At 44.0% G+C, this 21,249-nt stretch overlaps 1 protein-coding gene across 1 annotated transcript in view; it reads left to right on the top strand.

Annotated features, from left to right (window-relative positions):
• LOC126312745 (serine-enriched protein-like) overlaps positions 1–21,249 on the top strand; it is a 172,481-nt gene that overhangs the window by 75,978 nt on the left and 75,254 nt on the right. The window contains exon 3 of the mRNA XM_049992243.1: positions 7,646–7,797. Within this exon, the coding sequence (XP_049848200.1) occupies positions 7,646–7,797 (152 nt within the window). The remainder of the gene's footprint in view (positions 1–7,645; positions 7,798–21,249) is intronic.

Genomic DNA, 21,249 nt, shown 5'->3' with positions numbered 1-21,249 from the left:
CTCAGTCCGTGCGATTATTGGCTTTGGGGTTACCTGAAGTCGCATGTCTATCGTGATCGACCGACACCTCTAGGGATGCTGAAAGACATCCGACGCCAATGCCTCACCATAAGTCCGGACATGCTTTAGAGTGCTGTTAACAACATCATTCCTCAACTACAGCTATTGTTGAGGAATGATGGTAGACATATTTCCTGTAAAGAACATCATCTTTACTTTGTTTTGGTAATTATTGCTATTCTGATCACATAAAGCGCCATCTGTCGGACATTTTTTGAACTTTTGTATCTTTTGTTCTAATAAAACCCCATGTCATTCAAAGCATGTGTGTCAATTTGTTCGTCAGTATCTACATTATTCCGTGATTTATTCAGTTTTCAAATTTATACTGACTTTTTGGTCACCCGGTACTTTCATTACAAACTTGGTTAAGGCTTCCTCAGATTTCTCTAAGCCAAAAGGAAAAGCAAGCATGTAATTATACAAGATTAAAAATTAAGGGACGTGGTACTAAGCTGTGCTAAATTAAAAAAAAATTAAAAAACAGATCAGCACTCGCGAACAGCTGTCAAAGCAATGCATATCTCTGATTAGAAGGGCGGTTAGTCAGCAATGTGGTAACGAACCATCTAAAGGAAGGATCGTCGAACAAGATACACTGGAAGAAAACCAAGTGTATAAGCTTAAAAGGGGAAAAATTTATGGAGGAATTAATAAAAAAAAGGGGGGCTGGCAAATAAAGTAAACGAAATTACCTCGAGTTGTCACAGCCGCCATGTGTAACGCACCTTAGAGCCACACGTACAACGAATGACGTGTTTATCAAGTGATTAAAGGGTCTAATGAACGGCCATATTATAACCAGAGTACAGAGGAATACTGTGTTTCCTGCGCTAGTAGGACGGTACGTCAAGAGAAGGCGCTAGTTTCGGTAACACTTAATTAATCTAGACATAAGACTATAAAAAGTAGCTACAGGCTATAAGTAAAAGTTATTAGGTAGCACCTTCACTGACAGTGTATGACAGCGCGTAGGATAAACATTCAAAATGATTGCAAATTAAAAGAACGTAACGAAAAAGAAATACTTAAAACCAGACATTGCAAACACAACAAAAAAATGATCCCAAAAGATTGCAAATGAGTATACAGAAAATATAACGAAAATAACTATATGCGTGAAAATTAGAGTATTAAAATCGCAACAATACATTGCGCCTTATTTTCTAATTTTACACACTATACTATTACCGTTTTAATACTCTGATTAATTTGTAACTTCACCGCCTTAGGAGAAAATTTCTAACTTCATCACCTCAGGAATCTCTTGTCAGGCAAAGACGCTTTGTAAACAATAATCACAGTCCTTGGAATTATATGAACGCACTGTTTCACACAGAGAGAAATGTTTGGGTAGTCTGTTAGATAACGATGTGAAGTGGAGCTGACTTCCTGACATGTAGGATCGCATTTTCGATCAACTATACAATGTATATTATAACCGGGATCATTCTTCCTGAGGAAAATAGATAATGGGATCCAGGTAGAAGATCTTAAGTTGAAAATAGGCTAATGCTGATAGGATGGAGTTGTCCTTCCAATCTGTAATATCCATCTTGTAACAGCGAGGAATTTCTGGCAAGCTAATAGTTCTGGAACAAAGATGACGTTATGAAACTTAGCATCTATTGCTAACCTTTGAGGCTACTGCAGCGATTATGGGCATTTTTCTTGAGATGCAGAACATACAATGCGACTCAGGGAGAACGTCAATGCGCAGCAGACTTTGAAGTCAGGGCAGCGACAGTTTTAAAAGATCAGACGCTTTACCTGCAAGTCCTTTATCTACAGGCTCGATCTGCTCGCAGCATTTCAGCTGCATCAAGTGCAATCTGTAGAAATTTGTAAAGAAAGGCTCATGTAAGGCAGCAAGAAAACATAACTAAAATGAAAAAGTACATACAGGATTAACATACATAATCAAGTCATTTTAGAACAAAAAAAAGAGTATGAAATGATCCAGCTTTCATAATAATATGATAATAAGGGGCTGCCAGGTAGGTAAAATACTAACAATTTCCACTCACAATGAGTAATAGTGTCTGGTTAGCTAAACGAGCTATCATCTGCTGAAATAGTGATCAAACCATAGACCGCTCCGCTCATCTGCGAAATAATGTAAAAAGTGAGCAGCTAGCGGTCCCCTATTTCCATAAAACGGATTAAAAAAACCCAGTTACTCAAACTGAAATTGTACTTAATCCCCAGCAAAACTGTCCAGCATAAAACTATTTCAAGGCACAGCACGCAACTGACATGAAGTAAGTAACAGGACTGAAAATCATAGCATACCTAACTAGCTCAATCGGCAGAAAGCAGCGCATTGCGAGGCCACGTGGCTAGGAGCTAAATTTACCAATACCAATCGCGCGCACGGGATTGTGTACTACACAGGACGTAGCTGCGATTTCAGAGATCGGTATCTTGTGGAGTGCGCATGCGGGCTGTACTTTGATCACCATTTCTACATATGGGCACTCCGCTAGCTCACCAGACACCTTTACTCATGATGAGTGGAGATTATTGGTGTTTTACTGACCTGGTAGTCTCTTACTAGGATTTTATTCTTATTAGTTGCCTCTTTCCTATAAATCACGGAAGCGTTATATGTGATATTATTTTTGGCATCCGTTACTTAGAAAAAATTTTCTGATTATTAACGCTTGGTCATCCCAGTCTCTTTTTTTTTCCAATCTGAACATGACTTGATTTTGTATGTTCGTCCCATATACAGGGCGTCTCAAAAAGAATCATCTGATTTTTTTTTACAAAAATCATAACTATTATGTTATTTAAGAGATCGTTCGTGAACTACGTAATGTTGAAAAGAGCAAACTCTGGAGCTAGGTAGCAGCAGTGTGCGCTTGCTTCAGTTCTAGTAAAAATGGTGTCGGGACAATAGAAAGCTTTTTATGTTCTACGTTTTGCTCAGCGTGGGTCAGTAATAACTGTTCAGCGTGACATTCTCAGTCTGGTATCTGCCTTACTGACGATCAACTTTATATGATCATTCCATTTTAAATCACTCCTAATGCATACTCCCAGATAATTTATGGAAGTAACTGCTTCCAGTTGCGGACCTGCTATTTTGTAGGTAAGTGATAAGGGATCTATCTTTCTATGTATTCGCAGCACATTACACTCGTCTACATTGAGATTCAATTGCCATTCCCTGCACCATGCGTCAAATCGCTGCAGATCCTCCTGTATTTCAGTACAATTTTCCATTGTTACAACCTCTCGATACACCACAGCATCATCTGCAAAAAGCCTCAGTGAACTTCCGATGTCATCCACCAGGTCGTTTATGTATATTGTGAATAGCAACGGTCCTATGACACTCCCCTGCGACACACACCTGAAAACACTCTCACGTCGGAAGACTTCTCTCCATTCAGAATGACATGCTTCGTTCTGTTATCTAGGAACTCTTCAATCCAATCACACAATTGGTCTGATAGTCCGTATGATCTTACTTTGTCATTAAACGACTGTGGGGAACTGTGTCAAACGCCTTGCGGAAGTCAAGAAACACGGCATCTCCCTGTGAACCCGTGTCGGCCCTCTGAGTCTCGTGGACGAATAGCGCGAGCTGGGTTTCACACGACCGCCTTTTCGAAACCCATGCTGATTCCTACAGAGTAGATTTCTAGTCTCCAGAAAAGTCATTATACTTTAACATAATACGTGTTCCAAAATTCTACAACTGATCGACGTTAGAGATATAGGTCTATAGTTCTGCACATCTGTTCGACGTCCCTTCTTGAAAACGGGCATGACCTGTGCCCCGTTTCAAATCCCTTGGAACGCTACGGTACACCGCTGCAAGAAGGGGGGCAAGTTCCTTCGCGTACTCTGTGTAAAACCGAACTGGTATCCCATCATGTCCAGCAGCCTTTCCTCTTTTGAGCGATTTTAATTGTTTCTCTATCCCTCTGTCGTCTATTTCGATGTCTGCCATTTTGTCATCTGTGCGACAATGTAGAGTAGGAACTATAGTGCAATCTTCCTCTGTGAAACAGCTTTGGAAAAAGACATTTAGTATTTCGGCCTTTAGTCTGTCATCCTCTGTTTCAGTACCATTTTGCTCGCAGAGTGTCTGGACATTTTGTTTTGATCCACTTACCGCTTTGACATAAGACCAAAATTTCTTAGGATTTTCTGCCAAGTTAGTACATAGAAATTTACTTTCGAATTCATTGAACGCCTCTCGCATAGCTCTCCTCACACTACATAATGTCATAATTACCACATGAAGTTGTACAACATGAAAGGGACTCTCCAAAATTTAATGTGTTTTGTGCATTTTCACAGGAAAAGGTGGATGGTCCATTTTTCTTTGCGGGGACACTGTTTCGGGAACCACATATCTGGATAGGCTTGAGAACTTTCTTTTCCCCCAATTGGAGACTGATTCGAACGACTTGATGGATGGGACACCGCCACACTGGCGTCTGGAAGTGCGGGAATTTTTAACTCAAAGGATTACTGAACGATGGATCGGTCGCACTAGACCAAATGATTCAGCCTTACATTGCTGGCCTCCAAGGTCACCGGACCTGACAGTATGTCTTCCAATTTGTGCAGATTGCATTTGACGATGCGGCTAAAATGCTGTGAAATTGGTCGTACCTATAAATAATGGGTTTACAGCTGAAGCGATAATATCTTTTCAAAAGAATATCAGTAGTTTATATATAGACAAATTTAGGAGTGGGAATGATTTAACCACAATTAAGATCTCATTTCCAGCTTCTGAGGTTATAAGGGGTATTTGTGTGGTAGAGACCATACAGCATGATCCAAAGAAATGTTTCTGGCATGATTACTACTTATCAGAGGAGAAATGGAGTTGCTGTTTCCAGGTTTGAGAGCGTTCATCCGACTTCAAAGCTAGAGGGTCATTGTAACTGAGGAACACATTATGATCTGAAAAGACAATATTGGATGGTCCTGTCCATCCTCTGTCAGCTGCTATCAGAGATCATTCACGTTGTAGAACGACATACAATGGATGCTTATGAGGGACATGCTTATGAGTTGAAAATTAGGACGTTGTACTGCAATAAATGTAACTTGTCTGCTATGAGAACTTTCTTTCCAGTTTCTGAGCGTATAGGGACTGTCTGCAGAGTAGTGGACGGACAGTGTTACTTGTAGAGATATTTTGGGTTGACAGCTAGCTAACAGATAGGTTACCACTTCTGAGACTTTCAGAAGACACAGAATGTGATCTGTATACAGGGTGTTACAAAAAGGTACGGCCATACTTTCAGGAAACATTCCTCACATACAAATAAAGAAAAGACGTTATGTGGACATGTGTCCGGAAACGCTTAATTTCCATGTTAGAGCTCATTTTAGTTTGTTCTTCCACCTACGCTCTTTTCTTTGTTTGTGTGTGAGGAATGTTTCCTGAAAGTTTGGCCGTACCTTTTTGTAGCACCCTTTAGATGAAGTAGGTCTGACTACTAGATAACACACAAAGAGTGGAGCTGACTTTTTAGGCACATTTACTTTTCCAACTTCTGTGACTATAGTTTGTGCAATGGGAAGTTCAAATGGTTCAAATGGGTCTGAGCACTATGGGACTTAACATCTTAGGTCATCAGTCCCCTAGACTTAGAACTACTTAAACCTAACTAACCTAAGGACATCACACACATCCATGCCCGAGGCAGGATTTGAACCTGCGACCGTAGCAGTCCCGCGGCTCCGGACTGCAGCGCCCAGAACCGCACGGCCACCGCGGCCGGCTGCAATGGGAAGATTCACAATGAAATCTAGGGAATTGTTTATGGGTTGAGAATTAGCAAATAGCATTTGACTAACCGAGTTCCTCTGGATTAAAATCTTGTTTATAAGTTCTGAAACCATCAGGAATATCGGTACAGTAGAGTAACAATATGATCTGTAGAGACGATGTTGGGTTTAATGTTATATAATAGCTAGGGAACGGAGCTTACTTGACCAGTTTAAGGAGCTTCCTTCCAACTTTGAGGCTCTCAGAACCATTCTTGTGGTAGACAACATACAGTTTAAGCCATCTATCAGGAAGGGGATGGAGCTGACTTGGACACCATTAGGATCTTCTTCTCAACTTGCAAGGATATCTGTACTGTAGAGGACACATAATATGATCTAGATACATGATGATAACAACTAGCTAATACTAACAAGGGAACCTCCCTATCGCACCCCCCCCCCCCCCTCAGATTTAGTTATAAGTTGGCACAGTGGATAGACCTTGAAAAACTGAACACAGATCAATCGAGAAAACAGGAAGAAGTTGTGTGAAACTATGAAAAAAATAAGCAAAATATACAAACTAAGTAGTCTGTGCGCAAGATAGGCAACATCAAGCACAGCGTGAACTCAGGAGAGCCGTCGTCCCGTGGTTCGTGTGAACAGCTGCGAACGAGAGGGCCTTGGTTCAAGTCTTCCCTCGAGAGGAAATTTTATTTTTGCAAAGTTATGATCTGTCCGTTCGTTCACTGACGTCTCTGTTCACTGTAATAATTTCAGTGTACGTGTTTTGCGACCGCACTGCAAAACCGTGCGATTAGTAGACGAAAAGACGTGCCTCTCCAACGGGAACCGAAAACATTTGGTCACAAGGTCATAGGCCAACCGATTCCTGCACAGGAAAAAACGTCTGATATATTCTATACGACACTGGTGACGGCATGTGCGTCACATGACAAGGATATGTTGTCGACTCACCTAACTTGTACACTTGGCGAATGGATAAAAAGATTCTTCTACCTTGCCCGATTTAGGTTTTCTTGTGTATGTGATAATCATAAATAAAATAAAATAAATTTAGCTTTTCACGCGATGGAAAACTTGAGCTAATGACCTCTCGTTCCGCAGCTGCTCACGCTAACCACAGGACCACGGCGCGCCTGAGCTCACGTTATCCTTGATGTTGCCTATCTTGCGCATGGACTACTCAGTTTGTATATTTTTCTTTTTTTTTCTTTCATAGTTCCACACAACTTCTTCCTGTTTTCTCCATTGATCTGTGTTCAGTTTTTCAAGGCCAAACCACTGTGCCAACTTATAACTAAATCTGAGAGGGGTGCAATGGGGAGGTTCCCTTGTAAGGAAAAAAGGCTGACTTGCCAGAGCACAGGATTCTTTTCCCAATGTCTGGGATTATCAGAAACAATTTTTATGTTAGCGAACAAACAATATGTTGTGTCGAGATGATGTCGGGTTGACAACTAGCTGACATAAAAGAATGGAGCTGACTTGGCCCAACTGGTGTTGCTCTCCAACCTCTGTCGTGGGTCATTCATATAGTGGAAGGGCATACATTTTAACCCAGGGAAGTGGTTCAGGTTGAGAAATAGCGAGTGGTACTGGACTGGAGCTGAGCTGACTCCCCCAGACCCAGACCTGCATGCCCCTCCTAGCGGAGACCACCACGGGAGTAGCGAGGACTGCGCGCGTGTAGTCCCGTGGGAGCGCTGTGGCTGGCACGCTGCTCATCCGCCTCCGCCATTGGTCCGCCGCTGCCTGCCAGGTCCTGGCGAGAGTCCCTCGTGTGGTGAGGAGCTGTGTGTTGTTGTGACTGCCACAGGCCCAAAAGCGTGCCCTCGTCGCCCATGGTGAAGCGCGCCTTCTCCCGCCTGGGCAACCTCACCGCCGGCTGGGGCCGCTCCATCCGCAAGCAGCATTCCCAGCTTTCCGCCGACGACAAGAAGAAGTGGTCTTCGTCGCAGGACTGCTCCAGTAAGTACACGCCATGATTTCAACTTTTGTTCTCAGCGGAAACCCCTAGAGCAGGGCTTCCCAGCCTGTGGTCCGCGGACCCCTTAGGCTCCCGCCGGCTCTTTCTACGGGGTCCGCGGCCACCTTTCACCAAATCGTGTAAAACAATGAGTAAAAGTATTGAATAAAAATGTGAAAATCAAATTCATCACTATTTTTTTTTCGTGTGTAAAACGTGTGTACTTTTACTTCAGGTCGTATTCCCAAGCAGCCTTTGCGGTTCCTAAGTGAGAACGCACACACAGTTTAATGCAGGAGAATGCGGCTTCTCTGATCGACTGTTTCGCAACAATTCGGGGTCGTTTGTGTGCTGGGTCACGGCGCTAGATGCGCTGAAGCCTTTTGCGCATGAGCGGAGCGAGCTTTGTCGGCCAATCACAGCTCTCGCTGGCACGTATGCGGCCCCAGGCATCATTAAATGTTAAACTTGCTTGTCAGTGCACTGCCTGTTTCATAAGTCGATTTTTGACCAATTTATTACTTCTAACATGGATCGGTGGCTGAAGTCAGGATCATTGAAGAAGGCTGCAGTTTCTCCACAAGGAAAGTTTCCAGTTGAAATGAATGAGGAAGGAGAACAACCAAAGGAAAACGTTACATACATTTGAACATTTTTCTTCGGATTTCACGAAAAACCACACACACACACACACACACACACACACACACACACACACACACACACACACACGAATGTTACGAAATATGCATGCTCCTAACACAACAGTAGCTAAATAGTAGAAGTGAACAGACCATAAGCGACAGCTTGTCAACAGCGAACAGTTTGGACGTGACGTTGATTACTCTTGGAGGGAGAAAGCTCCATCGTGTGAAATTTTAATTACCAAGTAATTTTAATCAGGCTATATTCTGTTGAACAAAGATAGTAAATCCACTAGTGAGTGTCTGGATATAGTGGGAATTCAAATTGGATCGTTAATTTCGAGTTGTTTTCATTCATCTCTAAACCAAAGACTATTGATACTTCAGGGGAGGGGGGGGGGGGGGTGCATTCGGAACATGGCACCTGCATTAAGAAGCTTTCAGTTCCCATGGGTTTCGCTCTGAAATTTGAAGTTACTGTGCCGTTGACTGACCAGGGGTCCGCCATGGATTTTCGACTGAACAAGGGGTCCGCCAACTGAAAAGGTTGGGAGCCCTGCCCTAGTATATGTGGTGGCACATTAAGTACTAATGTCATTTCATCCTCTGGATTTCTACCATACATCTGCACCTTCATCTATATCCATACTCTGCAAACTACTGTGAGGTGCTTGGCAGAGGGTACATCAAAGTAAATCACGTATTATGGCTGCTTCCCGACATCATCGCATGTGTTGTACGGAAGAAAGACTCCCTAAACGCCTTCACTCTGTTGTAATTTAATCTTGTCCCTGCTGTCTCTATGAGATTGATACCTTTGGGATTGAACGACATATACACGGTGTTACATAAAGGTACGGCCAAACTTTCAGGAAACATTCCTCACACACAAATAAAGAAAAGATGTTATGTGGACATGTGTCCGGAAACGCTTAATTTCCATGTTAGAGCTCATTTTAGTTTCGTCAGTATGTTCTTCCACCTACGCTCAATGGAGCACGTTATTATGATTTCATATGGGATACTCTACCTGTGCTGCTAGAACATGTGCCTTTACAAGTACGACACAACATGTGGTTCATGCACGATGGAGCTTCTGCACATTTCAGTCGAAGAGTTCGTACGCTTCTCAACAACAGATTCGGTGACCGATGGATTGGTAGAGGCTGACCAATTCCATGGCCTCCACCCTCTCCTGACCTCAACCCTCTTGATCTTCATTTATGGGGGCGTTTGAAAGCTCTTGTCTACGCAACCCTGGTACCAAATGTAGAGACTCTTCGTGATCGAATTGTGGACGGCTGTGATACAATACGCCATTGTCCAGGGCTGATCAGCGCATCAGGGATTCCATGCGACGGAGGGTGGATGCATGTATCCTCGCTAACGGAGGACATTTTGAACATTTCCTGTAACAAAGTGTTTGACGTCACGCTGGTACGTTCTGTTGCCGTATGTTTCCATTCCATGATTAATGTGATTTGAAGAGAAGTAATAAATTGGGCTCTAACATGGAAAGTAAGCGGTTCCGGACACATGTCCACATAACATATTTTCTTTCTTTGTGTGTGAGGAATGTTTCCTGAAAGTTTGGCCGTACCTATTTGTAACACCCTGCATGAGTACATTCTTCATTTAAAACTGGTTCTTCACACTTTGTGAAAAGCTTTTGGCAAGATGGTTAGCATCTACACTGAAGAGCAAAAGAAACTGGTACACCTGCCTAATATCGTGTAGGCCCCCGCGAGCACGCAGACGTGACGTAACACGACATGGCATGGACTCGACTAATGTCTGAAGTAGTGCTGGAGGGAATTGACACCAAGAATCCTGCACGGCTGTCCATAAATCCTCAAGAGTACGAAAGAGTGGAGATCTCTTCTGAACAGCGCGTTGCAAGGCATCCCAGATATGCTGAATAATGTTCACGTCTGGGGAGTCTGCTGGCCAACGCAAGTGTTTCAGCTCAGGAGAGTGTTGCTGGAGCCACTCTGCAGCAATTCTGGATATGTGGGGCGACTCATTGTCCTACTGGAATTGCTCAATTGTGTCGCAGTGCGCAATGGACATGAATGGATGCAAGTGATCAGACAGGATGCTTACGTATGTGTCACCTGTCAGAGTCGTATCTAGATGTATCAGCGGTCGCGTATCACTCCAACTGCACACACCCCACACCATTACACAGCCTCCACGAGCTTGAACAGTCCCCTGCTGACATGCATGGTTCGTGGATTCATGAGGTTGTCTCCATACCCGCGCATCGTCATCCACTCGATACAATTTGCAAGGAGGCTCGTCCGACCAGACAACATGTTTCCAGTCATCAACAGCCCAGTGTTAGTGTTGACGGGCCTAGGCGAGGCGTAATTCTTTGTGTCACGCAGTCATCAAGGATACACGAGAGGACTTGGGCTCCGAAAGCCCATACCGATGCTGTTTCGTTGAATGGTTCACACGCTGACACTTGATGACCCAGCATTGAAATCTGCAGCAATTTGCGGAAGGGTTGCACTTCTGTCGTGGCCGAGTGGTTCTAGGCGCTGCAGTCCTGAACCGCGCTGCTGCTACGGTCGCAGGTTCGAATCATGCCTCGGGCAAGGATGTGTGTGACGTCCTTAGGTTAGTTTGGTTTAAGTGTAGGGGACTGATGACCTCAGATGTTAAGTCCCATAGTGCTTAGAGCCATTTGAACCATTTGCACTTCTGTCACGTTGAACGATTCTGAATCTTTTAAATCTTGATTACCTGTCATTGTAGCAGCAGTAACCGATCTGACAACTGCGCCAGACGCTTGTCTTACATACGCGATGCCGACCGCAGCGGTGCATTCTGGCCGTTTACATATCTTTGTATTTGAATACGCATGCATATACCAGTTTCTTTGGCGCTCCAGTGTATATTCAACGTTTTCAGCGTCTTCTTGAGACCTTCTATGGATTCAGCCAACCCTGTGCTCATTTGTGCTGCCCCACTTTCTTTATGGTTAATATCCCATGTAGGTTCTATTTGGTACGTGTCCCACAGTTTTGAGTAATATTCTAGAATGCGTCGCACTAGTTTTTTTTTAATCAGTCTCCTTTGTAGCCTGATTGCAGCCTATCAGAGAAGCGAAGTATGCCAACTGCCTTACCTACTTCTAAGCGTATATAATAATTCCATTGAATACCCCTGCACATTGATATACACTATTATTTATAAGAATTAACTGATTCCAACTGTGGCTCATTGATGTTGTAGTTTTATAAACTGCACTATTTTACGATTCTGAACATTTCAGACAAGTTTCCTATCTTTAAAACCTCGTTGAAATCTTACTATGTGTGCCAGGTCACAACGTACAACATTAACAGAACGAGCCCCAACATACGTTCCTGGGGCACTCCTACATCTATCGATGACTATCCATCCAAAGTAATATCTGGACTATTATACACTCCTGGAAATGGAAAAAAGAACACATTGACACCGGTGTGTCAGACCCACCATACTTGCTCCGGACACTGCGAGAGGGCTGTACAAGCAATGATCACACGCACGGCACAGCGGACACACCAGGAACCGCGGTGTTGGCCGTCGAATGGCGCTAGCTGCGCAGCATTTGTGCACCGCCGCCGTCAGTGTCAGCCAGTTTGCCGTGGCATACGGAGCTCCATCGCAGTCTTTAACACTGGTAGCATGCCGCGACAGCGTGGACGTGAACCGTATGTGCAGTTGACGGACTTTGAGCGAGGGCGTATAGTGGGCATGCGGGAGGCCGGGTGGACGTACCGCCGAATTGCTCAACACGTGGGGTGTGAGGTCTCCACAGTACATCGATGTTGTCGCCAGTGGTCGGCGGAAGGTGCACGTGCCCGTCGACCTGGGACCGGACCGCAGCGACGCACGGATGCACGCCAAGACCGTAGGATCCTACGCAGTGCCGTAGGGGACCGCACCGCCACTTCCCAGCAAATTAGGGACACTGTTGCTCCTGGGGTATCGGCGAGGACCATTCGCAACCGTCTCCATGAAGCTGGGCTACGGTCCCGCACACCGTTAGGCCGTCTTCCGCTCACGCCCCAACATCGTGCAGCCCGCCTCCAGTGGTGTCGCGACAGGCGTGAATGGAGGGACGAATGGAGACGTGTCGTCTTCAGCGATGAGAGTCGCTTCTGCCTTGGTGCCAATGATGGTCGTATGCGTGTTTGGCGCCGTGCAGGTGAGCGCCACAATCAGGACTGCATACGACCGAGGCACACAGGGCCAACACCCGGCATCATGGTGTGGGGAGCGATCTCCTACACTGGCCGTACACCTCTAGTGATCGTCGAGAGGACACTGATTAGTGCACGGTACATCCAAACCGTCATCGAACCCATCGTTCTTCCATTCCTAGACCGGCAAGGGAACTTGCTGTTCCAACAGGACAATGCACGTCCGCATGTATCCCGTGCCACCCAACGTGCTCTAGAAGGTGTAAGTCATCTACCCTGGCCAGCAAGATCTCCGGATCTGTCCCCCATTGAGCATGTTTGGGACTGGATGAAGCGTCGTCTCACGCGGTCTGCACGTCCAGCACGAACGCTGGTCCAACTGAGGCGCCAGGTGGAAATGGCATGGCAAGCCGTTCCACAGGACTACATCCAGCATCTCTACGATCGTCTCCATGGGAGAATAGCAGCCTGCATTGCTGCGAAAGGTGGATATACACTGTACTAGTGCCGACATTGTGCATGCTCTGTTGCCTGTGTCTATGTGCCTGTGGTTCTGTCAGTGTGCTCATGTGATGTATCTGACCCCAGGAATGTGTCAATAAAGTTTCCCCTTCCTGGGACAATGAATTCACGGTGTTCTTATTTCAATTTCCAGGAGTGTACATGGGTAAAATGAAGCTACTGGAAAAAAGTAATCTATGAGAAACGGTCCGTGACTTGAATAGTTCAGTCAATAGAGCATTTTCCGCGAAAGGCCCCAGCTTCGAGTCCTGTTCCGGGGCATAATTTTAATCTGCCAGGAAATTTCAAATTTGAGCTGATTATAGGGTGTCCTACTAATCGAGTTCTAAGTTTATAATTGAAATTGACTCCCCTCTCTTGACCTTTTTTCGATTTGTTTTCTGAGTTGGAATAAAACTTCAGTTAATCAGCTCATTTGCATAGCAGCTAACTTATTCAAAGAAAGTTCTTATAAACTGTGTTAGATGCTTTGCTTTCGTGTACATAGATGAATAAGTTCTGTAGTTGTTAAACACTAAAACAAGCGAGAAACGCGATTCTTTTAAATCCATTCCGCAACATTGAAATGTTTCTATCATACTTCAAGCTGCTTTTCTCGTAAATCGGAGGTTTTTGAATCTGAAATGTAATTTAGTTGGAGGGAACGAAATTGGTGGTATAAACACTGACTTGCATTTTTTCTTTTCCAATTAATATTTCAGTTTCTATGACGTTGTTTACAAGATTTTTTTGCGAGGCGATGCTGAGCGAATTTAGGTATTCTTTTAAGAAGTTTATGCTCTCGACTTGGTTCGTCGTCATATCAATGGACTTACTTAATTTTTCTTCACATCGTTTTCTATTTTGGTAGATTTGTTAGTTGAACTACGTTCTTGTGGCTAAATTTGTTCCCCCACGAAACCATTATTTGCTTACATAGTTTCTCTATATAAGGGAACACACTTTTTTTCCCAGTAAGCTCCTCCTCTGTCTTAACTGTGTTGCACAACTTATCGGTTAAACAGTTTTGCTGAATTGCGGATCAATACAATGTTTGCTGTCTCGAACTTGTGTTGAAGAGCATTCGAGAATATTCGAGAACATTCGAAAGTATTCTGGAACAGTGGAAAATATTCGTTAACTCAAAAACATTATGGAACAAACTCCAATTTTTTTTCCTTGAAAAATGCACGATTCGAAAGAGACAGAGATGTCCTGGTGACCTCCACGATGTGATGACGATCATTTCTGACACTCAAATGTCCACCATCACAACATTTGCCACCGCACATCCACTTTAGCGAACATCTGGGGCGAGGGGGTTCCACTGGGGGCCGAACAGCACAATAACCCTGACTTGGGTGTGGGGCGGCGGTGGAGCGAATGGACTGCTGTAGCCTGTTGTGGGATTGTGAACCACTGACCACTGAGGGCTACAGCGGGGACGAAGCGTCTCCGTCGTTTCTCGGTCCCCAGTTCAATACAATACAAATAAGGGAAATCAGAGCTCGTACGGGAAGATGTATGTGTTCATTCTTTCCGCGCGCTATACGAGATCGGAATAATAGAGAATTGTGAAGGAGGTTCGATGAACCCTCTGCCAGGCAGTTAAATGTGCCAGAATGAGATTTTCACTCTGCAGCGGAGTGTGCGCTGATATGAAACTTCTTGGCAGATTAAAACTGTGTGCCCGACCGAGACTCGAACTCGAGACCTTTGCCTTTCGCGGGCAAGTGCTCTACCAACTGAGCTACCGAAGCACGACTCACGCCCGGTACTCACAGCTTTACTTCTGCTAGTATCCGTCTCCTACCTTCCAAACTTTACAGAAGCTCTCCTGCGAACCTTGCAGAACTTAGCACTCCTGAAAGAAAGGATGCTGCGGAGACATGGCTTGGCCACAGCCTGGGGGATGTTTCCAGAATGAGATTTTCACTCTGCAGCGGAGTGTGCGCTGATATGAAACTTCCTGGCAGATTAAAACTGTGTGCCCGACCGAGACTCGAACTCGGGACCTTTGCCTTTCGCGGGCAAGTGCTCTACCAACTGAGCTACCAAAGCACGACTCACGCCCGGTACTCACAGCTTTACTTCTGCCAGTATCCGTCTCCTACCTTCCGAACTTTACAGAAGCTCTCCTGTGAACCTTGCAGAACTGCATAATTACTGCATCTGTCGAATCATTCCTTCATATTCCCTGCTATATTTTCTGACAGAAAATCCTACGTTAGTGAGGTCTATAATTTGAAAAAAAGAAAAAGAAAAAGAAAAAGAAAAGATTTTATTAGGTACACTGAAACTAAACTAGTACAGTCTAGTAAAAATGATTTAGGCATTCCCAACAAGCCAAGTAAAAAATGTAACTGACGCGAGACGTTATAAAACTATTGTTGAATGTTTTGTCGTTCCCCTGAAAAGAATTAATTTTTGATGAGGGTCTTTTCAGTCTTCACTTGATTTAGACGCGATCGATTCGCTGCTGCATTGCTATTAGAGACACTACAACGTTGACACAGTACGTTTGCACATCCTCAACTCAGCACTGACTCCTCACAACTGAATAGTCGAATGACATCCGTTGTTTACAGTTGTTAGTTAGAAAAAATGGTTCAAATGGCTCTGAGCACTATAGGACTCAACTGCTGTGGTCATTAGTCCCCTAGCACTTAGAACTAATGAAACCTAACTAACCTAAGGACATTTCTTTATATGTCAACGATATTTCGTCGGTTTTGTCCTCCTGTAAACATCATTTCTATGCCGACGACCTCCAGCTCTACCTAAGCGTCAGACCTGAAGACGTAAACACTGCAATCGCTCTGATGAATGATGATCTGTCTTCAGTAGTGACATGGGCGAAAAACCTGGGGCTTACATTAAATGCAAAAAAGACGCAAGTAATCTTAATAGCCCATCAGAAATTAATAAGTTCAGATTTCCGCGAACGGCTACCTCCTATTCTGCTCGAAGGTACTCCAATACCATATCAGAAAACAGTGAAGAACTTGAGTGTAACTTTGGACGAGCATCTCAACTGGGCGGAGAATACAGTCGCAGTGTGCCGAAAGACGTCTGCTTGTCTCTATGCTCTCAAAAAGTTTCGGAACATATTCCCACAGGACTTGAAACGCAAGCACTCGTTCTACCGAACCTCAACTATTGTGATGTGATTCAACAAGGCATGAGTAGTGAAAACAATAGACGGCTAGTGCTAACCATGAATGCCTGTGTGCGTTACACCTGCAACATTCGCCGATATGATCATGTTAGTGCTTCATACTCCGAGCTAGGGTGGCTGCGGCCGGACAAACTGTGTGACTACCACACTCTATGTCTACTTCACCGACTCCTCATCGCGTAAGCACCCCAGTACCTAGCTTCAGAGATTAAAAACCTGTCATGCCATCATAATCGAAACACGAGGTCACTCTTAACTGGTATCCTAACTGTGCCCACTCACAAAACAAAAACTTTTGCAAACTCCTTCTCAGTTGCCGCTGTCCGCCTCTGGAACAAACTGCCCCTTACCTAGAGGAAAATTCAATCTCCTGTTGCTTTTAAGAAGAAGTTGAAGCATTTCCTACTATCATCCGCATAAAATTCTCCACAAAATTAATGTGCAAGGCCAATCCTCTCATCTGTCAAATAGCAAAGCTAGCGTCTCCTATCTTGCTCCTGAGATGCCTTCCTCTTCATCTATCTCTATTAGCCACGCAGTCTCCTTTTCCTTTATATTTTCCTTAATTATGTTTCATCATGTCTCTCTATTCTTCTCCTCCCTTCACCATGAGTCTCCCTCATACTCCCTGCTGCCAGCACTCCTATCTAAAATCTTTCTCTTCAATAATGTATTTTTCGAGGTGTACCTTTCTTATTGTTTATCTCACTTTTTGTACTAGATGTAGTTTAACATGCCTACTAAAACATATGAATGTAAAATAAGTAGAATGCCTGGTTAGATGTAAGAGAGGGCCCTAATCTTGCCAGGTTAAATAAATAAATAAATAAAATCACACACATCCATGCCCGAGGCAGGATTCGAACCTGCGACAGTAGCAGTCCCACGGTTCCGGACTGCGCGCCTAGAACCGCGAGACCACCGCGGCCGGCCTGTTAGTTAGAACTGTTACTATAGTTACTGCAATGACTTCACTTATTCACCAGGAATAAAATCAGTCTCGGAACGTTTTGAATGGACAACATGTGCCCGTGTCTATATGGGGTGTTACAAAAGATACGGCCAAACTTTCAGGAAACATTCTTCACACACAAATAAAGAAAAGATGTTATGTGGACATGTGTCCGGAAACGCTTAATTTCCATGTTAGAGCTCATTTTAGTTTCGTCAGTATGTACTGTACTTCCTCGATTCACCGCCAGTTGGCCTAATTGAAGGAAGGTAATGTTGACTTCGGTGCTTGTGTTGACATGCGACTCATTGCTCTACAGTACTAGCATCAAGCACAACAGGTTAGAGTTCATCACGAACGTGGTTTTGCAGTCAGTGCAATATTTACAAATGCGGAGTTGGCCGATGCCCATTAGATGTATGGATTAGCATGGGGCAATAGCCGTGGCTCCGTGCGTTTGTATCGAGATAGATTTCCAGAACGAAGGTGTCCCGACAGGAAGACGTTCGAAGCAATTCATCGGCGTCTTAGGGAGCACGGAACATTCTAACCTATGACTCGAGACTGGGGAGACCTAGAACGACGAGGACACCTGCAATGGACGAGGCAATTCTTCGTGCAGTTGACGATAACCCTGATGTCAGCGTCAGTGAAGTTGCTGCTGTACAAGGTAACGTTAACCACGTCACTGTATGGAGAGCGCTACGGGAGAACCAGTTGTTTTCGTACCATGTACAGTGTGTGCAGGCACTATCAGCAGCTGATTGGCCTCCACGGGTACACTTCTGCGAGTGGTTAATCCAACAATGTGTCAATCCTCATTTCAGTGCAAATGTTCTCTTCACGGATGAGGCTTCATTCCAACGTGATCAAATTGTAAATTTTCACAATCAACATGTGTGGGCTGACGAGAATCCGCACGCAATTGTGCAATCACGTCATCAACACAGATTTTCTGTGAACGTTTGGGCAGGCATTGTTGGTGATGTCTTGATTGGGCCACATGTTCTTCCACCTACGCTCAATGGAGCACGTTATCGTGATTTCATACGGGATACTCTACCTGTGCTGCTAGAACATGTGCCTTTACAAGTACGACACAACATGTGGTTCATGCACGATGGAGCCCCTGCACATTTCAGTCGAAGTGCTCGTACGCTTCTCAACAACAGATTCGGTGACCGATGGGTTGGTAGAGGCGGACCAATTCCATGGCCTCCACGCTCTCCTGACCTCAACCCTCTTGACTTTCATTTATGGGGGCATTTGAAAGCTCTTGTCTACGCAACCCTGGTACCAAATGTAGAGACTCTTCGTCCTCGTATTGTGGACGGCGGTGATACAATACACCATTCTCCAGAGCCGCATCAGTGCATCAGGGATTCCATGCCACGGAGGGTGGATGTATGTATCCTCGCTAACGGAGGATATTTTGAACATTTTCTGTAACACAAAGTGTTTGGAGACAACCTGTTACGTTCTGTTGCTGTGTGTTTCCATTCGATGATTAATGTGGTTTGAAAAGAAGTAATAAAATGAGCTCTAACATGGAAAGTAATCGCTTCCGGACACATGTCCACATAACATATTTTCTTTCTTTGTGTGTGAGGAATGTTTCCTGAAAGTTTGGCCGTACCTTATTGTAACTTTCAGGGATGATGGAGAAGAATAAATGTATCGATTAGAGGTAAGGGACCTTGGTCCATAAGCTACCAAGTCCAAAATAATAAGCGAAAATCGTTGTGATACCTCTGACGGTGGGATACATGTACCGGTAGTGTTGTTGCTAAGATAGTTGCTTAGGCAACTTTCAGATAGTATGGATCACGACAAGAAACATAGCCAAGTAAACATGCGTTCCAAAATGCATACGTGAGAAGCTATGAGCACTTGTTCATCTTTTCTATTGTGAAACACTGCTCCTGTATTCAGCAAGAGTTCATAGCTCTTAAGGTATGCATTTTGTAGCCGATGTTTATATTTCTTCTTGTTTTTGTCCATACTGTCACCTCTGAAACTTGCAACAACAGCACCGCTACATGTATTCCAGTGTCAGAGATATCAGAACCGTTTTCGTTCGTAAGTTTCGACTCGTCCGTTTCCGGTACAGGGACCCTTAGCTCTAATTGATACATTTATCCTTCTCCATCATCCTAGAAAGTTTGTAACATCATCACGAATACAACCAGTACATGCAGGGTGAAAAGTATTTAAACTGACAAACTCTGGGAGGTTGTAGGGGACATCAAAACAAATATTTTTCCTTAATACCATTTTTTCCTATGAGGAGTGTTTTAACCGGGAGAAGAGGATTTCTCTGGCGGCAAATTAATTAACAAAAACTTTTTCATTTTTTTGACCAAGATACAACACATTAACACAACCCAATTTCACAGTAAAAACTCCAGGAGTGTCCTGAATTGTGCCTGCTGCTGCTACTATCCGGGCAACCAGATCCTGTTCTGATCCAACAGGAGTCGCGTAAACAAGATTGGGCATCTCTGCTCACACAAAAAATTCAGAGGGTACATATCTGGGGATCTAGCAGGCCATGGTACAGGACCACCTCAGCCAATCCACGTTTCTGGGAACCATCGGTCGAGGAATCGACGCACACGACGACTGAAATTTGCCGGCGCTCCGTCATGTTGGAACCACATGCGTTGTCTTGTAGGGAGAGGGACATCTTCCAGCAATGCTGACAATGCTCTGTCGACAAAATTGTAATAGTGCGTGCCATTTAATGGCCTAGGTAGAGGATACGGCCCAATTAAACCTGCTGTGCAGCTCGTCTGTTGTGGTGCCCTACGCAGTACGCACAAGCCATATCAGTGTACTCACTCCAGGTGTATCGCTCCATTAGTAAACAGAGACAATGCACTACTGCACTGGTGGAAGCAGTTGCCTACAACTGAAGATCGTAATACGGCCTCTAACAACTGAAGAGTATAATACGGCCTCCACCGGTTTAAATAATGCTCATAGGAAAAAATGACATTCGGGAAAAATATTTGTTTTGATGTCCCCAACAACCTCCCAGAATTTGTCGGTTTAAATACTTTTCACCCTGTATATGCAAATACAAGTGTCGGCGCCTATAACTTTGACGCTCCGTAGCGTCGTAGGATGACGTTTCCGGACATAGGTTCGTACGTAAGACTTGATCAACTATGTCGCCTCTACACTCTCTAGAAGTGTGTAAGAAATCCATAGTGGGGAATACCTTGGGTTGGAGATGGGGCACAGCGAAATGTTTTACGTAAAGTTGTAGGAGACAAAGAGGGTCACGCATTGATGTTAATGACCGTGACCCCGAACGCGATTTTCAGGGGTATTTTGAGCTTAAAGTGATTTTTTTAGTTGGTAACCCTAATATTTGATCTAAGATTTGAAAAGCGCATCAATTTTTACGTATGAAATGATCACATTATTCAAGGTGATGGCAAGGTTCAGTCAAGCTGAAATGAGCTAATATGTCTTTATTTTTAGTAGGGATTAATTCGGAATAGAGGAGGAATGCAGCAAAATACACTGTTAGATGCAAACTGGAAAGGGAAATAAGGGTCACGTATCATTACCAATAACCAAGATTTTAAGGGTAATTATCGAAAGCCATTCGAAGGTTGAGTTTTGTTTCATGGAAACCGCTACTTGTGACGTCGGATTTGGAAAGAGTAAACAGATATTTTAAACTGTAAGTTTTATTTAAAGTGTTTATTGGCGAAATTAAATACATCACAGCGTATAAGTGTTATTGTGACACTTGCGAGACAGAACAAACATAAATAAAACTCAGATCATTGATTTAGAAGTCGTTAAATGGGTCCCTTCGCCTCTCATTACCTTGGGATACCCCTTCCAGCTTGCATCTAGCTTTATGCTTTGCTGTATTCTTCCTGTGTTCTATATTAATTCCTATTAGATCTAAAAACGTATTTGCTTATTTGACCTTCATTGAATTAGCCATGACCTTGAATAATGTA

The sequence above is a fragment of the Schistocerca gregaria genome, unplaced genomic scaffold, assembly GCF_023897955.1.
Source record: "Schistocerca gregaria isolate iqSchGreg1 unplaced genomic scaffold, iqSchGreg1.2 ptg000449l, whole genome shotgun sequence".
In the NCBI taxonomy this organism is placed as follows: domain Eukaryota; kingdom Metazoa; phylum Arthropoda; class Insecta; order Orthoptera; family Acrididae; genus Schistocerca; species Schistocerca gregaria.
This window is presented reverse-complemented; position numbering and strand designations above follow the sequence as displayed.